Genomic DNA, 20,903 nt, shown 5'->3' on the forward strand with positions numbered 1-20,903 from the left:
TCATCTTCCCAAAAGTCGCCTCTCCACAGTGGAGAGGCGACACAGCCTGACTGCCCGAGTTATACTTCTCCGTACAGCACAGCGGGTCTGGCTTTCAAAGGAGCAGATCTACAAGCTCACAACACATCGCATCCGCGACGCGTTCTGAGCTTTTAGATCTGCACTGTCGGGTTACCATAGTAACGTAGGCTAGCTACTTGGGCTTTTCAGACACAAACAGCTGTGTGAACAAACCAGAAGAGGAAGGGTAGTCAGATCGTGTACAGTGATTCTGTAAACTCACGTCACGTCTCAACTCTCAAATCGCAGTGATTGAGTGCTGCTATATACAGGTTTTAGTTACAAGACTTGACAGAAAAGGTTATAAAATCGCCGACGCGCCGCTGGACGGGGCACAATGTGCGACGCGGTGGAAAAAGTAAAATAGTTTCATTTTCGGTTTTAGTCCACGCGGCCCGCGCTCTGCCAGTAATCCGCATGAATAAAAAAAGATATGCCACAACACAAGTTATGTATTAACATCCTTGTGTCGAGTGGATTACAGAGAAAGTTTATGCTGCTCCGTCATAGAGTTTTGCTCCGTACTCTACTGTCCTGCACTGTGTGCAGGTCTGTCTGAGTGACGTATGTGGCTTCCAACGTGTGGTACACGGCCCAGAGCAGAGCGGCATGGAGCGCATGCGGTCCTCGCTTCTCCCCCGTTTTAAAACTCGCTTGTTTTCCAATAAAAAATAGACCTTTTTTTAGTCTTTTTACCGCGGTAAGCACAATGACGAGGTCTACCGCGGTACGGCGGTTACCGCCTCCAACCCTAATACTATAATATTATATTAGTACGTTTTACCAGGCAGCTCTGCAAATAAAAGGTGAATTGATCCCAGTGCATGACGGAGGACGATATGAAATCTCCACGATACGATTATCGTGGGTGTTTTTTTAATCACAATAAACGATAATATCGCTTATTGTAATATCGCTTATCTCTATTCTTGAATGCCATGCTTGTGACATACACACTGATGTTTTTCATCTGTCATTTCAGATTGTGAATCGTCACGGTCCTGAGGCAGACAGGCATCTACTACGCTGTCTCTTCTCCCATGTGGATTTTAGTGGCGATGGTAAAAGCAGTGGCAAGGACTTCCATCAGGTAAGATTAGGAACAAAATGATTAGTGGGAATAATTGTCTTTAAAGCTGCAATCCGTATGTGTTATAAATGTATTTTTCTTCCAATGGAGAGGGAATTGTAGCTATAATTTAATGTATTACCAGGGAGTCTAACCTGTGTCTCCCTCGTGGGAGACCACACATCTGTCACTCACCAGAGGAAATCTGCACATGGCCAAAGGATATTGGGCTTATTTGCTTCAGGCATGGCAAATTTACCCTGCTGTCCTACCCAACCTGATACCTGGGTCTTAATTTCTCACTGGAAGGATAGGAGGACTAGGGGTGGGCGATATGATAAATATCGTTGAGACGATACAATGTCTCCACTCTATGCTTTTTTTCTAATACAGAGATTGATTGCAGAATTCATTTAAATCTACATTTTGGTGTAAATCAGTAGTTTTCAAACTTTACAATGTCAAGGACTCCCCTTAGCTCTGATACTATACTAGGTTTCATTTGTATACTGTCAGAGTTATATACTTGTAAGGGTCAATGTATACCTCCCAAAAGGATATTTTTCTTTTAGTTTTTGTTACCTTGTAGGTGGTTGTAAACCAACATGAAAAAGAATCGTGATAAGATTGTGTATCGTGATACCGGTTGGAAAAATATCGTGATATTGTATTTTCCATATTGCCCACCCCCCTAAGGAGGACCACATTATTTTTATTAAAGGGAAAGACCACCCTTTTTCAATATTGACATGTCATTAATATACCTTAGAGGAGTTGTGTAGAAATAGAAAAAAAGTTCCCCCCCTTCTGTGTTGCCTAGAACTAGAGGATTGATTTTGGGGTTTGTATTGTAAAGTACAACGGTGTGATTTCATCACATTGTACTTTACAATACAAACTTCCCCTTTAACTGCAATGAGGATTGCAGCTTTAAATGTAGTTGGAAGATTCTTTTTTGGGGGGATTCCCCCTAACTTCTCATAATGACAAATGTCGGTACAGTCAGTTTGCATACAATGAGGATGATGTCAAACATCCTTTCGCATCATCTAGTGCATAAGTCTTCAACAGGGGGTCCGGGACCCCTAGGGGGTCCTCAGAGTTACTACAGGGGGTCCTCCAAATCTTTGTGTAATAGAAACCTTTTTTCTCCTTTTTTATATTAACCACTTGAACCCTAGCGTCCATATTCTGAGAACTTCAGCCAAAAATAGCAGATCTACAAGCTTGTAGATCAGCTATTTTTGGCAAAGAGGTTTGGTGTAGAGGGTGAAAAGAGCCTACTAAGTACGGAGTGAAAGGTCAAGTTATCTAAGTATTGACGGTTCAAGTGGTTAAATATCTGAAAACACAAATCGACACGAATACAAAATACACTTATGATAGTGCTGTCAAACTATTAAACTATATGGAATCTATGAAAAGGTTGTGGGGGTCCCTGCTTCATCTCTCTCTCAACCAAGGGGTCCTTGGCCTTAAAAGGTTGAAGACCCCTGAACTAGTGTAAAGAATGTATGCCCGATGACAGACTTTTTTTTAGCGTATGATTGTCCTGATGTTTCTTTTTTGTAACTTACCGTTTTTGATTTTGTTTCCCTTACTCTACCCTACATTCTCACTTTTCATCTTGCCCAAGACACAGTTTCTGATCCAGGAGTGTGTTTCGCTGATCTCAAAGCCAAATTTTATCTCCACTCTCTGCTACGCCATCGACAATCCATTGCACTACCAGAAGGTAAGAGGCAGTCTGATTGATCGTGTAGATCATTTTAAGAATGCTGTTTCTTTTTATTTTGCCATAAAATAAATTGTTTTATTTTGGTTTTAAATAATAAACGTAATTCATCCCCCATGGTGCAGTTCAAATTTGCACAAAATAACCTTTGTTGAGCTGTTGCTTTTGGTGGTATTATACTGCACCTTAAACAGCCCTGCTTCACCAGACATGTGAGTAGAGCGCCGCGACACGTCTGCCGCCTCCACTATAGTATAATCGGGTGATGGTGCTACACTTGTCACAGATGTTGCGTAGTCTTTTGCCATTTTTAAATATTTCAAATAACTGATCTACATGCTCATAACGTGACGATGGTAGATCGGCTATTTAAATGTTTTTCAAAATGGTAAAAAATGGCAAAGAAGTTTAGGCATAAGGGGTAAGGCATGGATGAAAATATAGCTCTCAAGAATCTTAAACCCTCCGAATGTTTTTTTGCCCTGATAATTTCAAACTAGTTTAGTATTTCCGGATGGTTCTCAGAGGAGCAAGCTGTACAGGTGTGTTGGACATTACAAATTAGATGGAGGAGTCACGTTCTTATTTGTGATCAGTACAGCCATTACCTTTGCGGACTGAAATATTCATTCAAGCTTTCCGCAGTACTAAGATCATTTATATAGTAAAATATGTATGCTACATTGTGAACAAGAAAGATTATTATACATTTTAATAAACTTTAACTGCCACAGTTGAAACATCGTCTAGCCTCCCCTTGCCAGCGATTTCGGGTGTTTTGACTAACCGTTGAAGATCCACAGAACCTTTTTGTTCCAACACGGGTGTAAACAAAAGAGGTGACGTTTGAAAGCCTTGTCTCTCTTCTTTCCCCTGAAGAAAATAACATATCCACAATCATCTATAATTAGTTGGGGTCCGTAGAAAAAAAAGCATCCGGGAAAATAATCTGAGATAGACGTTTGTAAATCCATTTACAGTACGTGGACAGAAAGACCAACATGTGTGCTGGGGACTCGCTGCATTGAAAACAGTTAAACATCACCATGCAAAGATATTTGAAATGTGTTGAGAATATGGCTGCCTACTGTATATACCGTGGCTGAACATATAACCGTATGACATGTTTGTAAAATAATCATGGAAGTGCCTAACTCCCTCTGGCAGGATAATCTTAAATTTGTGGTGCAGCACTATTTTCTAATGTGTATATATGCTAGCAAGAGAAGAGAAACTGCAGTTTGAGAAAAGAGAATCTGTGACATTTCTTATGTGTGTGAGGCAACACATTCAATTTCGAAATCAGTTTGAATTTTAAAACTATTGTATATTCTGAGTACAGCATTGGGCAACACCAAGTGAAATGTGGATTTAAAGAAAATATGTAATGCGTAATAACAGTTTTCCCTGTCTGACACCCATCATCAGCACATGACATTTTGTCTTGATTTTGTGTCCCTTTATTCTCTGTTTTGATAAAGTCACAGTTGGAAAGTTTCACTGTTGGAAAGTCTCCTAAAATGTAAAATCACCGTTAAAAGTTGCACGGTTGGAAAGTATCCGTGACAACGTGGCTCCCACACAACAGAAATACAGCTGTTGTAGCAGGTAAACCACTGCACCCTGCCTCGCTCCGCGCCGTGAATTGTATGTGTCTGGTGTAGCAGGGCCATAAGGCAGTCAGACAGCCTGCACTAAGCCATGGTTTTGTTAAATTAAGCTTTGTGAATTGATGTCGTCATGGGTTCAAGCACTATACAACTGCTTTTGCTTACGCTCCCCAAAACAACCCTCAACCCGGGCTTGACAGATGCAGGATGCGGCTCAAAGGAGCTCTGTTTGTGCAATGAAAAAAAAATGTCCCCTCTAAAAATACCTAGTTGTAACTAGTAGAATAAACCTTATTGTGTATTTGAATGTATGAATGAGAATTCACACTTTGCCTGAATCTCATCTTTCAGAGTTTAAAACCGTCGACACACTTATTTACTCAGTTGAGTAAAGTTCTTAAGCTCAGCAAGGTCCAAGAGGTAAGCCAGCTTTATGGTAATCATTTTGAAAGAGAAACCTTCAACAATTGAGAGCAATCTAATATAGTAAACCTTTTTCACCCACCAGGTGATATTTGGCCTTGCTTTGCTGAATTCTTCCAACGGAGACCTACGAGGTTTTGGTAAGTAATCAAAAGAATTAGGTATCCAAATTGGAGCCGTTATCTAAAAATTCAATGACAAAACCTTTTCTATGGTAATGAACAGAAAAAGAATACAGATATGCCAAAACACGTAATTATTGATAAAACCTCTGAAATGTGTGTTTTGTTCTTAGCGGCGCAATTCATAAAGCAGAAGCTTCCGGATCTCCTGCGGTCGTACGTGGACGCAGATCTTGGAGGAAACCAGGAAGGTGGCTTCCAGGACATTGCGATAGAGGTCCTGCACCTGCTCCTCTCCCATCTGATATTTGGCCAGAAGGGAGCTAGTGGTGTAGGCCAAGAGCAGATTGACGCCTTCCTCAAGACACTGTGCAGAGGTACGCTTTAATATTGTGGGGACCATCTGGGGCCAGACATATGGTGATTGTCACAATAGTGGAGTAACTGGGACAGTGCCAAGTATGCTGAGCCAAATGTGCTCATAGAAAGTGCTTGTTGTGCTTCAGATTTTCCCCAGGAGCGCTGTCCTGTGGTGCTTGCACCACTTTTGTACCCTGAAAAACGGGACATTCTGATGGACAGGATCCTTCCAGACTCGGGAGAGTTGGCCAAAACCATGATGGAGAGTTCTCTTGCAGAGTTCATGCAAGAAGTTGGCTATGGCTTCTGTGCAAGGTGAATATTATGTTTCCCGTAACTAGCTTTTTCTCTTAAGCCAATTCTTCTTTGCTTGTAGGATTTGCCTAGCCTCTGTTCAGTAGAGCATTGATACAACTGCTACATTTGGAAGCATGTTTGTCCTTTTGACAGATGTACATATATGCAATTTTGGAAAAAATGAATTAATACAGTTCTGAATATCATGTGAAACTACTGTAGCCATCCTGTCAATAAACACGAAATCTTTACAGGAGAGTGTTTTCCGCTGGTGTTTCAGTCAGAGTGTATCAAAGGGTGCGTTCGGAAATGCGCACCGGTTAGGGTTAGGCATAGTTTTACTGAGGTTAGGATTAGGGTTGGGTTTAGGCGCTCACTACACTGAACACACACCCGGTGCGCCTTTCCGAACGCACCCTTTGATACTCTCGGACTGAAACACCAGAAGAAAACACTCTCCCAAATCTTTACAGGTTGCATAATTGTTACAAATGTATTGGTTTATTAAAAACAATAGTTGTGCGACGCCAAATCTACGTGCTAATTGTTAAAACCATAGATGTACAATTGGTCAATTCTATGCACAGTGTCGAATAATGATTTTGATAGTCGCATTAGAGTTCTTAGTCGACTGATTTCAGGTTTCAATAAAGCCCTAGCCCTATCACTGTGAATACATCACAGAGAATTGGTCTGAAACATTTGCCCGAGTTCCTTTTTGAATATTCTCCAGTGTAGATTCTTTGTAACATTTACAAAACCACCACATTTAGCTAGGAAATGTTCATGTGTGGAATACCAAATTCTAACAGAGTTGTGTGCACTTGTGTTTCTAGTCTTGATGAGTGCCGAAACATAATCCTTCAGTATGGGGTGAGAGAGGTGACGGCCAGCCAGGTGGCCAGGGTTCTGGGCATGATGGCTCGCACACACTCTGGACTGGCTGATGGCATCCCACTACAGGTGACCTGCTAACACTGCAGTGGATTAGTATCCCTGGTATCCCTATTTTTAGCATGTCATTATTCACCATATTCCTGGCCCTCTCTATGGAGGCTGCCATTTTCTTTTACAGAGGGCGCTAGAGAGTTTTTCTCTGTGTGCTGCTTCAAAAAACATCTTTTCACTTCCTCCCAAGTAAGGAAGTGACATGGAATTGTCTGTTGCCAGATTTTGCCAAAGAAATAAGCCCAACAGAAGCAACTAGGCTATTCTACTTTACATTTACATTTGAAAATAGCAGATCAGCAAGCAGCAGCAACCGTATATATATGCTATTTAAAAAATATTGAGGGAGGAAAAAAAATATTTCAACAACATAAATCTGTGTGGAGGTCCCTGGCACCACATATTTTCAGATGGGAGTCTGCGAAGATTTGGGAACCACTGGTTTAAAAAATATGAGAAAGTAAGCCCAATAAGCAACTATACTTTCTTTTTATACACAAATTGCTTATTATAAGCAGACATGGCAACCCGGGAACATTCAGAGCCCCCAGAGCCCAGAACGCCAACTACTGACACTTAAATGCAAGGACAACAGGAAACCAAAAGCTGTTTTTCATACCAGCTTTTTCAGCCTCCGCCTCTTTCAGGATATGAACAGGAAGCCGGGGGCGGGGCCAGGAATATGGTGAATAGGTGAAACTTTTTAAAGTAGCGGAAATGGCAGCTCCACGAGCTCTGCACAACAATGATGCGTCTCTTGAGCTTGTAGACAAGCTATTTTCCAGAATTCAATCGAATCAGGAATCTTTCCATATTCTCCCACAGTCCATCTCCGCTCCAGGAAGTGGTATCTGGAGTGATGGTAAGGACAAGAACGATGGCTCGCAGGCACACACCTGGAACGTTGAAGTTCTCATTGACGTGGTGAAAGAAGTGGTAAGTTGATGGTTCCATTTTTCACTGGAAATCTTAGAATAGTATGCACTTGTAGGGCTTTCCACAAGGATGCCAGCTACTGTAGCAGGGACAAAGTAGACAGCTAGGTGTAACATGCCCAAATCTGGAAGCCCCTGGACCATTCTAAAGCCACTATTCCATTATGTACACTGATCATTAATTATTACATATTAGTGAGTGAATCATTTTGTAATTTTAATGGATAATAATTCGGCCAAGGGCCAAGTCGGACGCTTGGGAGAAGTTTGGTTTGGTTCAAGACCAAGAGAAAAGTGCAAGTAATAAATAAAGCGCTTTTAAATTGAGTGACTGTAGGCTATTTACTGCATGTAATCACGGGTGGCGGGTCGCGCAACGGATCTGATTAGTATTTCAAGTCCGGAAGCGAGTGAGAGAATCTTTCTCAAGTCACTGTACTGACATGCATTGACACTATAACATGGGAATTACAGAATTCTAGTAAATAAATGGATAAAGTAATTAATGAACATGACAAACAGTGTGGAAAAAAAGAAATGACTTGACCCTCTTTTTGCAATAATCACTGCACTTTGGGGAGCTTCTGCCCCAGTACAAATGTCAGGAGTTAAATGAACATAATCAACGATTGTGTCACAATTATTACATAATCGTCATAATCGTTACCATGTTAAAAAATAGGAAAAAGGTCAAAAATAGTGGAAATAGCAGATCTACAAGCTCACAACGCGTCGCATCGTTGTGAGCTTGTAGATCGGCTATTTCCACTATCAATGTTATTTTTTTAAGTAGTAAGTTGTCAAATATGTCAGTAATTTCTTTGTGTATTTAGGTTATGTGTCATATCTGTCATGTGCAACTTCAAAGCCTAAAAGCCAAACAGAAATGTAATTATCAATGACAAAAACACAATTTAATCGTTAATCGCAATTATTTGAGTGACAATTAATGTAAAATGTCATAATCGTGACAGCCCTACGTGTAAGATTTCCATCCCTGAATGATATGGCTCACTTTTCCTTATCTTCTTCCTATAGAACCCCAACCTGAATTTCAAGGAGGTGACCTATGAGTTGGACCATCCTGGTTTCATGATCCGGGACAGTAAAGGTCTAAAGATGGTGGTCTGTGGAATCCAGCGGGGGCTGGGCATGGAGGTCTTCCCTGTTGACCTCATCTATCGGCCATGGAAACATGCCGAGGGGCAGGTAAATGAGTCACCCGCACCACCTTTACAGGGTTCCCACGGTCATGAAATTCCTGGAAATGTTTTGAAATTAGAAAAATATTTTTTCCAGTACTGGAAAAGTTTTGGAATTGATCAAGGGTCATGGAAAGTCCTGGAAGAAATAGCTATGCATTGTTTTTTGGTTATTGATTTTGTTAATATCTCTGAAATGACAAATTAAACATTGGCCAAATTGTCAAATATTAGAGGCAGAAATTGTGAAAATAGCACATCTACATGCTCACAACGCCTCGCGTTCGTTGTGAGCATGTAGATCGGCTATTTTCACAATAAAACCATGTTATACAAAATTCCTCAACTCTCTTCAAATATGATTATTTTTGGGGGTCACAGGCTGAAAAGGTTGAGAACCACTGCCATACACTACCTGTCTTTGGGCATTGCGCATAGGAGTAAGCGACTCGTTATTGAGCTGAATTATTGTTCCTGGAAATCGGTTTAAATATTTTGGAAAAGTTTTGGAAAGGTTTTGGAAATTAATTGGTAAAGATGTGTGGGAACCCTGCCTTTTAGATGTATCAAGCCTTGTTTAAATACTTTCACTCCGTAAATGACGCATAATGTGAGCTAGTAGAATTTGTGGAATTCCTATTTTCAGAGTATAAATTAAGCGTAATGCAATCAAGATGGCACGGTTGAATAAAACGATGTCATTGTGGCTGTAAGATGCCAATTTAAGGTGAAGTTTGGTTTCTTCATAGGAAATTATTTCTTATAATCTAAAATAAATGTAACTTTGATTTCTTGTTTTCTTTACGTCTTCCAGCTGTCGTTCATCCAGCACTCCCTGATGAGCCCTGAAGTGTTTTGTTTTGCCGACTACCCCTGCCACACAGTGGCCATCGATATACTCAAGGCCCCACCAGAAGACGACAATAGGGAGATTGCCACCTGGTACAGCTCGCATAGACTATAAACAACACACAGCAATATAGTTTAACCCTTTTAGGCCTAGAATTATTGACTGCTTTAACCAGTGGAAAAATAGCAGATATACATATCATTTTGGGGGTCCTTCACATGAAAAGATTTGAGAACCACTGACATAGTAGTCTCTCAAGAACAGACCAACTGAGCTCCAGTTAAGTGAAAAGGACCTTTTCTTTGACGATGGCTGGCCAGATTGCCGACAAACATAGGTTTTTCAAAAAAAAAAAAAAAAAAAACCCTTAGAAGGATTCAAAAGACTCTAATAGAATCGGGTCAAAATTCAAATTTTCACGATTTTTCAAAAATAGCAGATCTACAAGCTCGCTGTGAGCTTGTATATCTGCTATTTTTCAACAGTTAAAGCATAAAATAATGATACACAATACCGTGTGTGTACCCATTCTGAATGGATTTAAGACATCTATACCCAGGAAGCGGAGCATTTTGAGCTTCATTTTCCGTTCCGTTCACAGGAAGAGCTTGGACCTGGTGGAGAGCCTGCTGCGCCTGTCGGAGGTGGGGCAGTACGAGCAGGTGAAGCAGCTGTTCAGCTTCCCCATCAAGCATTGTCCGGACATGCTGGTGCTGGCGCTGCTGCAGATCTCCACCTCCTGGCACACGCTCCGCCACGAGCTCATCTCCACCCTCATGCCCATCTTCCTGGGCAACCACCCAAACTCTGCCATCATCCTGCACTACGCCTGGCATGGACAGGTGAGCGTATCTGTTTAGGAGATAGACCCATAGTTTCTATGGATTAACCACTTATACCAGGGTTCCCCAATAGGCGGCCCGCGGGCCATTTGCGGCCCGCGGGGGGCTACTGTCTGGCCCACACCAACCCCAGTAATAATGGTGGTATAAGAGCAGCAACAACACTAGTATATCGTCGTTGTCGGGTGGAAATCTCGTATCTCCAAATTTGTACGTTCTTTCGCAAATCATACAAGGCCGTCGCACAAAAGTAGTGAAAACAGCAGATCTACAAGCGTGCTTGTAGATCGTCTGTTTTCACTAGTTTAAATCATTTTTAAAATGATAAATTCAAAACTAACGGTTTTGGACATACAAGATTTTCACCCGTCAACAACGAAAACTGTCGCTTGAGTAGTGGGAACACCACCGTCGCCCCCTACAATGTTGTGGCCCTCGGCTTGGTACCCTAGACATAATTCGGCCCTTGGGGAAAACTAATTGGGGAACCCTGACTTAAACCATCTATTAGTAAACTAATACTTGATGGTCGTTGGCTCTGTACTTGGCCTGCCCGATCTACAAGCTCACAACGAGCGGAGATTAACCACCTAACCCAAACAGAGAGACAACGCGTCGCAACTGCTACTTCTTACAAATGTTATCCCAGAATAGGGAGACTTTAGTTCAAGTGGTTAATTAATGCTACTGCTGCATTTAGAGATACAGTATCTTTACTATAATTGACTGTATGTGTGGATACACTTTACAGGGTATGAGGCCATAGGTTTCTGACCTTGGCTTTCAGCTTGGGCATGATCTTTGTGTTGCCTCCATCTCTAAAATGTAGTGGTTGTGTTTCTAGGGCCAGTCCCCATCCATTCGCCAGCTAATCATGCACTCAATGGCTGAGTGGTACATGAGAGGCGAGCAGTACGACCAGGCCAAGCTGTCTCGCATCTTGGATGTGGCCCAGGACTTGAAGGTATGTACAAAGGTACCAAATGATCATCATAGCAATGCAGCAGATCAGTATTTGTTACCTCCAAAACAAGAGGAAAAACTAAAGTTTTATGGGAGGGCGTTGAAATTCACTGTTTTGGATCTATTAATAGATCATGTAAGTGACTTATGCTCATTCGAATATATATTTTGTTTTGTGGGAGCTAAGAGCTTACTGAAAGAGTGATGCATGGGAATCTACTGCATCTGAAGAAGTAGATGCAATACATTTTGTCCAGAGACAGTCTGTGACCTGTTTGGGCACATTGTAACTATCTTGCTAGCGACACTAATGTAGAAGCAAGGCTCCTGCATCCTGTGTTCAAATGCAAATATTTCTTTTTTATTATGGTTTATAAACCAGATCTATACCAGGTCTGAATCATCAAATAACCTTACCTGATGAAGGTCTACACCAGGGTTCCCCAATAGGCGGCCCGCTACGGTTTTGGATATACAAGATTTTCACCCGACAATGACGATATCTGGAACGCCACCGTCGCCCCCTGCAATGTTGTGGCCCTCGGTTTGGTACCCTAGACATAATTCGGCCCTTGGGGAAAAACTAATTGGGGAACCCTGGTCTACACTCTACAGACTTAAGATGACGTGATTCCCATTCAGCATTTTATTAGAATTTGCTTGCTTCTACATTGCTTGGCCCTTGATCTTCTCCGTCACACCTGTTGTTCTGTAGGTGTTCAATAGTTTTACTCACGTAAGATACAGTAATGTTACCATTTTGTTAAGTTGGCAGCTAACCTCAAAAATTATGTTAATGTTTACTTCCTGCGTGATTTAAGAGAAAACTATGTATATAAGCGAAGCGGGTGGAAGCAGGGATCAAGTGGAGATGGAGCTGGTTGTGGCTGAAATTGGGAGGTCAAAATTGAGGTTAAAGGACAAGAGCATACAGTATGTATCGGATCAGATTCAGTTGATCCATTTTAACAGTGACACTGTTTTAAATTGTTACGAAAACTAGAACAGCTCATCGACCTCCACAAACCGGTCCCAAACATACTGTTTGTGGGGGCGAGAATATGCACGACTTGAGTGTTCCAAAGGGACTACAGTGCCTAAGGCCTGCTCTCCTCTCGCACGCGCGCTTATAGCAGCCGCAACTGGGCTGTGAGTGATTGGTGCGTTGCTGAAGCAACTAGCCACGCACCCGTTATGTAATTGTGATATAAAACACATTATTTGGGTTAATCCTGAAACTCTGGCGGGCAACTTGAATAATGGCAGCTTTAGTCTAAGTCATTGTTCTTTGTTTGTTCTCCAGTCCCTATCCATGCTGCTGAATGGTACTCCTTTTGCCTTTGTTATTGACCTTGCTGCACTTGCCTCTCGCCGTGAATACCTCAAACTTGACAAATGGCTGACTGACAAAATTAGAGAGCATGGGGTGAGTCTTTGACTATACGACAATGGTTTCTTTCCAGTAGTATTCTTTAAAATATCAGTGATAGTTCTAGGGCTTACTTACTGTGTGATATGGCGTTCTCAAGTATATTTTCTTTAAATACATTTTGTGCATATTTTTGTTCATTACATTTTTGGAGTTCCACGAGAGCGTCTTGTGTTTGCGTGTCAATGTGCAACATCTTTGTTCCAGGAGCCATTTATCCAAGCCTGTGTGACGTTCCTAAAGAGGCGTTGCCCATCCATCATGGGGGGCTTGGCCCCGGACAAGGACCAGCCTAAAAGCGCCCAGTTGCCCCCTGAGACGTTGGCCACAATGCTGGCCTGCTTGCAGTCTTGTGCAGGGTAAGAAACTTATCTGGTCTGACATAGATGCTTTGTTATAATGCTGGCCTGCTTGCAGTCTTGTGCAGGGTAAGAAACTTATCTGGTCTGACGATAGTTGCTTTGTTATTGTTGTTGGTTTTGGCTTGTAGCTGTTCGTTGAGATATTAGGTTCTCATATAAAAACTAAAGGAAAGTCTTGACACAAACAATATCTATTTAATAGGCCGAGATTTCCCTGAGCTCTCTGTCGGTGCATGATGTCTCATAGTTTCTTTTTTATTTCAACCCAGCACGGTTGCATAATCTAGGCTATCCGGGGCCGGGCAGACATGAGCTGCTGACAAACGTTGACATCATGTGAACCCTTGTGGTTACGCGGTTGCAGAAAGTATAAGTTGGCCGTAACTGAGGCCATGGCTACACGGAGCTGGATATTTCTGAAGCTAGAATTTATTTTGTGCTGTTGGGGCCACATGAAGCCACATGAAGCTGGATATTTCGTCCGCGAAGCTGGATATTTTTTAAACCGGATAAATAAGTGGAGAGATTGAAAAATATCCGATTCACTGGATCCGTGTAGACGGGGAACCCGGATATCTCTGAAGACTTTACTGTGTGTGTGCTTGTTAGACCTAGATATCTTTGTCGTGTGGACCTAGATATTCTTCTATGTGGATATCTGAAAAAACGGGATATATGAAATATCCAGCTCCGTGTGGACCTAGATATTTTTCTATGTGGATATCTGAAAAACCGGGATATATGAAATATCCAGCTCCGTGTAGCCATGGCGAGACTGCTAGTTTGACCTTTTTTTTTTTTCTTGTTTTTTGTTTTTTTTCTTCTTCTTTTATAATTATTATTTTTTTAATTTTCCAGGAGTGTTTCCCAAGAGCTGTCAGAGACCATCCTGACCATGGTTGCCAACTGCAGCAACGTGATGAACAAAGCCAGACAGCCTCCACCAGGGGTGATGCCAAAGGGCCGCGCTCCCAGTACGAGCAGCCTCGACGCCATCTCTCCTGTGCAGGTATCATTGTTTGTTTCACTATTTGAACGTTTATTTTAACCCATTTAGGGCCTAGAATTATTGAATGCTTTAACCAGTGAAAAATAGCAGATATACAAGCTCCTGTGAGGTTGTATATCTGCTATTTTTGAAAAAAGTCGTGAAAATGTGTGCAAATCTTTGAATATATGTATTTTCAAAGCGAACGTTTGTAAGTCAAATTTTGCTTCTGGGTGGTCCCTGGAACTAGATATTTTGAAATGGGGGTCCGTGGCCAAATAAATATAATTTTGGCGGTCCTTCACATGAAAAGGTTTGAGAACCACTGATATAGTAGTCTCTCAAGAACAGACTAACTGAGCTCCAGTTCAAGTGAAAAGGACCTTTTCTTTGACGATGGCTGGCAGATTGCTGACATAGAAACATAGGTTTTTCAAAAAAAACTTTAGAAGGATTCAAAAGACGCTTATAGAATCGGGTCAAAATTCTAATTTTCACGATTTTTCAAAAATAGCAGATCTACAAGCTCGCAGCCGCGCTGTGAGCTTGTATATCTGCTATTTTTTATATTTAAAACATAAAATATTGCGTCATAATGTGTTCAGGCCTAAATGGGTTAAATAATGAAAAAGGAATGGCTTTGGACATGTAAAGGTTTCCACCCGGCATAATCGATTTGTTTGGGATTTTCCCCCCTGCTGCAGATTGACCCTCTGTCAGCGATGGGTTCACTGAACCTGGGTGTGGGCACGGCCACCTCTCACACCCAGAGCATGCAGGGCTTCCCCTCCTCCTTGAGCTCGGCCTTCAGCAACCCTCAGTCCCCTGCCAAGGCCTTCCCACCGCTCTCCAACCCCAACCCCAGCACACCGTTTGGGGGTATCAGCAGCCTTTCATCGCAGCTTCCTGGTATGGACTCTGGTACTTATGCTTTTTGATTTATTTATTTTCCCACCAAAACACACGTGTCGTCAGTGAAGTATTCTCTTTTTATAGGTTTGTTTCAACCCCCCAAAATGAAGGGATACAATCAGACTTTGTTCTTTGGCAATAGAGCTTCGCAGGTTTTGTGTAACTACATGGCCGTTCATGAACACAAAACAGGCTTTTATAGTTCTTATATAATTTCATATTGCATTTCCACATATTTAAAACCTGGTCTTGAATAGTTCTTATATAATGTCATATTGCATTTCAACAACTTAAAAACCTAGTCTTGATTTCTCTTACTGTTTTTTTTATTTTGTGATACACTACCCCAGTGTTTCTCAAAGTGGATTCCAAGGACTCTGTGGGTTCCTTTAGGGGGTCTAAATTGACCCATACAAGTCTCTAACTCTGACAGTGTACAAATGGAACCAAATGAACCCGTTAGGGTTCATTTGGTTCCATTTGTACACTGTCAGAGTTAAGGGGAGACCTTGAAATGTGAAAGTTTGAGAAACACTGCACTACCCAACAAAAAACAGAAGTCAAATACATTTCTAAGACATTTAAATGTGTAGTATGAATTATGACGTTTGAAGAGAATGAAGAATTTACTAAACACTTTTTTCTTTTTGCTACAGTTTCAGGTCCTCTAGTTTCAGGCATCGGCTCTGGTATCGGTTCTGGTCTTGGTGGTGGTCTGGGAATGCCGGCGGTGAGCAGCGACCCATTCGGCACAAGGAAGATGAGCACACCGGGCCTGAACCCTCCCACGTTTCAGCAGAGTAAGATGAAGGCCTGTAAGTGGCGGGGAGAAAGTTTTCTGCTGGTGTTTCAGTCCGAGTGTATCAAAGGGTGCGTTCGGAAATGCGCACCGGGTGTGTGCTCAGTGTAGTGAGTGCCTAAACCTAACCCTAATCCTAACCCTTATAACCTCAGTAAAACTATGCCTAAACCCAACCCTAACCCTAAACCTAACCTCAGTAAAACTATGCCTAAAACTAACCCTAACCCTAACCAGACCCAGTGTGCATTTCCGAACGCACCCTTTGATACACTCGGACTGAAACACCAGCAGAAAACACTCTCCCTGTAAGTGGCGGCAGTGGTGTGACTGAGAGCCACACCCTGCGCTGCTCAACGCTGTATTTCCTCTCCAAATCATTTCTAGATCAATTTCTTAAGTGTCAGGTTTTGACTTGGATATCTGACATACAGGGTTCCCACGGTCATGAAATTCCTGGAAATATTTTGAAATTAGAAACATATTTTTCCAGTACTGGAAAAGTTTTGGAATTGGATCAAAAGGGTCCTGAAAGGTCCTGGAAAAAATAGCTATGCATTGTATTTGGTTATTGGTTTTGTTAATACCTCTGAAATGACAAATTAAACATGGGCCGAATTGTCAAATATTAGAGGCAGAAATTGTGAAAATAGCAGATCTACATGCTCACAACGCCTCGCGTTGCGAGGCGTTGTGAGCATGTAGATCGTCTATTTTCACAATAAAACTGTTATACAAAATTCCTCTACTCTCTGCTCGTCATGATTATTTCGGGGATCATGGCCTGAAATGGTTGAGAACCACTGGCATACACTACCTGTCTTTGGGCATTGTGCATAGGAGTAAGCGACTCGTTATTGAGATGAATTATTGTTATAGTCCTGGAAATCGAGTTAAATATTCTGGAAAAGTTTTGGAAATGAATTGGTAAAGATGTGTGGGAACCCTGTTTCTAGATCAATTTCTTAGTGTCAGGTTTTGACTTGGATATCTGACATTATGTTCTCAAAATGTGACAGGTGTTCTGTCACTGACGGCCTCTTGACATCAATGAGGCTATTATGTTAACGTAAGAAATTCCTGAAAATTTGTATTGCCTAATAATAAAGATAACGTACAGCATTTTGACCTGTTTAAAATGGAGGAGGAAATACAGATCAGTCTTCCATTCTGTGTCTGCTACTGAGGACAGCCCCACTTGAATATCACAAGTGTGTCTTTTGCGATCAACAAGAGCTCTGAATTGATCAGTTGGAATTCTTTTGATGTATTTTATGTATGTTGCTTTGAGGTATTACCCCTGCCTATGATTTGCTGTATTGGTTGTAACCGTGCTTTGGGCATTCACGAATAGTGATTTTTAGTATTCGAATTATTCTACCTCAAAGTATTTGAATAGTCGAATATTCTACAGGACTGCCCAAACTGTCAAATATTAAGTAACCGAGTCACATTAAATGTAATACCTACAATTCCAAGTCAGGGTGGGGGTCCCCAGTTCAAATGTGTTTATTTTGGGGGTCACGGCCTAAAAAGGTTTGAAAACCCCTGGTATAGAGCATTAAAAAATTCATTGACAACTCATTCTCATGACTTCTTATCTAGCCAAGCTTTATAAACTATATATATTTTTAAAGAGAAAACAATAATAATAAAAAAAGCGAATATTTGACTTCGGTGAACAACGTCGAATAGTGACTTTGATATTCGAATATTTGGTGAATGCCCTAGTTCAAACTATCCTTTTCCCCTCTCCTCTCCTCAGCGGACCTCTCTCAGGTGTGGCCAGAGGCGAACCAGCACTTTAGTAAGGAGATAGACGATGAAGCGAACAGTTATTTCCAACGCATCTACAACCATCCACCACACCCCACCATGTCTGTGGATGAGGTAGGTAGCTAAATCATGTATTGGAATCGTGATGAATCGTAATAATCGATAATCGCAATTTAATCGAATCGTAGCCCTCTGAATCGTAATCGAATCGTCAGGTACCTGAATCGTTACACCCCTAATCAGAGCCTATATGTGGTATGCACCTTGGCCACTAGGCCACCAGCAGTTGACATTCCTGACCCTGACTTCTCCTTTTCCCTGTTCACCGACCTTTCTCACAAGGTGCTCGAGATGCTGCAGAGGTTTAAGGACTCGACCATCAAGCGAGAGCGGGAGGTGTTCAACTGCATGCTGCGCAACCTGTTTGAAGAGTACCGCTTCTTCCCTCAGTACCCGGACAAGGAGCTTCACATCACCGCCTGCCTGTTTGGCGGCATCATTGAGAAGGGCCTGGTCACGTATATGGCCCTGGGCCTGGCCCTCCGATACGTCCTCGAAGCCTTAAGAAAACCTTTCGGATCCAAAATGTATTATTTTGGCATTGCTGCTCTAGATAGATTTAAAAACAGGTATGGCGATTGAAGAACATTGATGTTAATTTAGTTTTGTTGCATGCAGGAAGGGCAGGCTTTTTGATGTTTCCTTTCCCCTCCTTCAGGCTAAAGGACTATCCCCAGTACTGTCAACACTTGGCCTCAATCGGTCACTTCTTGCAATTTCCCCATCATTTACAAGAGGTAAACAGGTTTCCTTAATCTATGTCGCCTAAATCCCCAATTTGTGCACCTGTCAGAAATTGTGAAGTTCACAACGTGTTACCCTGCAACACGTTGTGAACTTTGTTTTGGTATTTAAAAAAATAAGTCTTGAAAAATCATGACGTTTATTTCATCCAAAATGTGGACGCTAGGGCTGTCACAATTATTACATAATCGTCTAATCGCAATTACTTGACATAATCGCGATTATTTTTCATAATCGTCATAATCGTTTCCATGTTGAAAAATGTTCATATACATATTTTTTAAGTAAAAAATTGTGGAAATGGCAGCTCACAACGCGTCGCACTGCGACGCGTTGTGAGCTTGTAGATCGGCTATTTCCACTATCAATGATCTTTTTTAAGTATAAAGTTGTCAAATATGTCAGTAATTTCTTTGTATATTTAGGTTATGTGTCATATCTACCATGTGCAACATCAAAGCCTACAAGCCAAACAAAAATGTAATTGTCAACGAAAAAAAACACAATTGTTGCCAAAGTTAAATGTGGTTATTGTCAACCCTAAGCGCTGTCCCATTCTTGGCACGGAGCAGGGAATCCTACTCCTAGATAAATAAATCTCTCGCTCTGCAATTCCCATATCCTGTGCGTGCAGTATATCGAGTATGGCCAGCAGTCACGGGACCCTCCGGTGAAGATGCAGGGCTCCATCACCACCCCCGGCAGCCTGGCCCTGGCCCAAGTCCAGTCCCAGGCCCAGTCTGGGCAGCCCGGCGTTTTGCCCAAGGCCCCGCAGCAAGGTCCCCCCAGCACCCTGGTCACTACCACTACCACAGCCACCACCGCTGCCAAGACCACCACCATCACTAGGCCCACGCCCAGCACCTTCAAGAAAGATGTCCCGGTAAGTGTGGCTGCTACAACCAACCAGCTAATGTGATGAATATGATGAGCAATTCTTTGTCAGTCCTGTTTTATGTCCCAAGGTGGAGTTGTAAAATCCAGACAGAGTATGCGTTTAACTCGAGTGTACTATAGAGGTTATGCACATCCGCTGGGAACCGCCCCCCTAATCTAGACTGAGTGGCAAAACATTGAGCAGCATGGAGCATTGGAGTTTGGAAGTGCTAGTTGCAAATCACTCAACCTTCTTCCTGTTTACCACCTGTTTCTAAATTGCACATAATGCAGGAGGCACCAGGATGTTGTTGTTGAAAACGAGTGCTTCCAAACTGACACTTGGAAAAATAAAAACCTGCACAGAATGTCTTGACAGAAAGTAGCTCATAACATGGCTATGGTGGATATTTATGAAACAAAAACTTTGCAGATAGAAAGAGGATAATTCAAGCTTTCAGTACAGCCACAATGTTGGTGAGTTAACTTTGTTCAATTCAATCAGATAGGACTTTTCTGTTTGGGTGTATGGCCTGTCAATGGCAGAAATTAGTTTTTTGGAGCTGTGTGAAGCACAGGCTCCCTATACGTGGCCGTGTGGGTCTGTCTGTGTGTCTGTCTGTCTGTCTGTGTGTGTGTCTGTATGTAGCCTGAACTTCCTAAACTTCGGCACGCCACTAGTCCCACAGTTTTGCCACCACACACTCGCGCCATATGTCAAATCGAACGGCTTACTCGGGAATCGTGGGCTATTACTTTTCTAAGAGAAAGGTTCTATAGTTTAATTGATATTAATTTATTAGTGAATTAATTTTCCCCATTGACTTATAATGGGAATCGCAAAAACTCACATTCAATTATTTGTCTCTCGCAAACCATAGGGGCTAGAGTTTCAAGACTTGGAGAGGAGGTTCATAATGATTTCAAGGATTAAATAAAAAATAATTGTGTCATTTGGCCGCATGGTGGCGCCATAACACCCCACTTTACGTTTTGGCCTGTAACTCTTGAACCGTAGGTCGGAAAATTAAAAATATTTTTTCCCTGGATTCCTTGGGTCATGACGCATCTCCCCATATAGGCCACGCCCATTTGCGCCATGATAGATTTTCCGCCATCTTGAATTTTCTCCAAAACACACTTTTTGCTCCTTTTCCTACATATTTTCTTCAAATGTCACAAAAATCGGTACACATGATCCCCACACACACACACACACACACACACACACACACACACACACACACACACACACACACACACACACAGCTCCACTTCACACGGGTGTGATTTTTGCCACTCAGTAGGTGTGTTCCCACATAACTTCCAGCAACAGTGATGTCACGCGCATACCCTCTATTGGAACGCAACGAGCTACATTTACAAACCTCTGTTACAATTCTGAGGATTTTACAGTGTGGAATTTATGCATTTAGCAGACACTCTTATCCAGAGTGACTTACAAACAGCAGGCTAAATGGATCACAGAAACAGTGAAAGTGCTACAAAGTAACAAGGTAGCCAGGTAAACATCAAACCTA

General features: G+C 41.9%; 1 protein-coding gene across 11 annotated transcripts in view; it reads left to right on the forward strand.

The window, feature by feature from the left end:
* Positions 1-20,903, forward strand: part of LOC308294753 (CCR4-NOT transcription complex subunit 1) — a 50,809-nt gene that overhangs the window by 3,058 nt on the left and 26,848 nt on the right. For 4 of the 11 annotated variants that reach the window (XM_080737578.1, XM_080737581.1, XM_080737582.1 and 1 more), the window contains exons 3-23: positions 1,043-1,150; positions 2,766-2,864; positions 4,826-4,894; positions 4,983-5,037; positions 5,193-5,396; positions 5,526-5,694; positions 6,513-6,639; positions 7,450-7,560; positions 8,598-8,768; positions 9,576-9,703; positions 10,213-10,453; positions 11,298-11,417; positions 12,720-12,842; positions 13,053-13,204; positions 14,066-14,216; positions 14,900-15,116; positions 15,764-15,922; positions 17,672-17,796; positions 18,025-18,311; positions 18,401-18,478; positions 19,111-19,369. In XM_080737578.1, coding sequence (XP_080593704.1) covers positions 1,043-1,150; positions 2,766-2,864; positions 4,826-4,894; positions 4,983-5,037; positions 5,193-5,396; positions 5,526-5,694; positions 6,513-6,639; positions 7,450-7,560; positions 8,598-8,768; positions 9,576-9,703; positions 10,213-10,453; positions 11,298-11,417; positions 12,720-12,842; positions 13,053-13,204; positions 14,066-14,216; positions 14,900-15,116; positions 15,764-15,922; positions 17,672-17,796; positions 18,025-18,311; positions 18,401-18,478; positions 19,111-19,369 — 3,153 coding nt within the window. Of the gene's footprint in view, positions 1-1,042; positions 1,151-2,765; positions 2,865-4,825; positions 4,895-4,982; positions 5,038-5,192; positions 5,397-5,525; positions 5,695-6,512; positions 6,640-7,449; positions 7,561-8,597; positions 8,769-9,575; positions 9,704-10,212; positions 10,454-11,297; positions 11,418-12,719; positions 12,843-13,052; positions 13,205-14,065; positions 14,217-14,899; positions 15,117-15,763; positions 15,923-17,671; positions 17,797-18,024; positions 18,312-18,400; positions 18,480-19,110; positions 19,370-20,903 lie in introns of all 11 variants that reach the window. The other 7 variants (XM_080737585.1, XM_080737586.1, XM_080737587.1 and 4 more) reach the window with 4 other exon arrangements.

The sequence above is a fragment of the Nannobrachium achirus genome, assembly GCF_963921795.1.
Source record: "Nannobrachium achirus genome assembly, chromosome: 11".
Taxonomy (NCBI): domain Eukaryota; kingdom Metazoa; phylum Chordata; class Actinopteri; order Myctophiformes; family Myctophidae; genus Nannobrachium; species Nannobrachium achirus.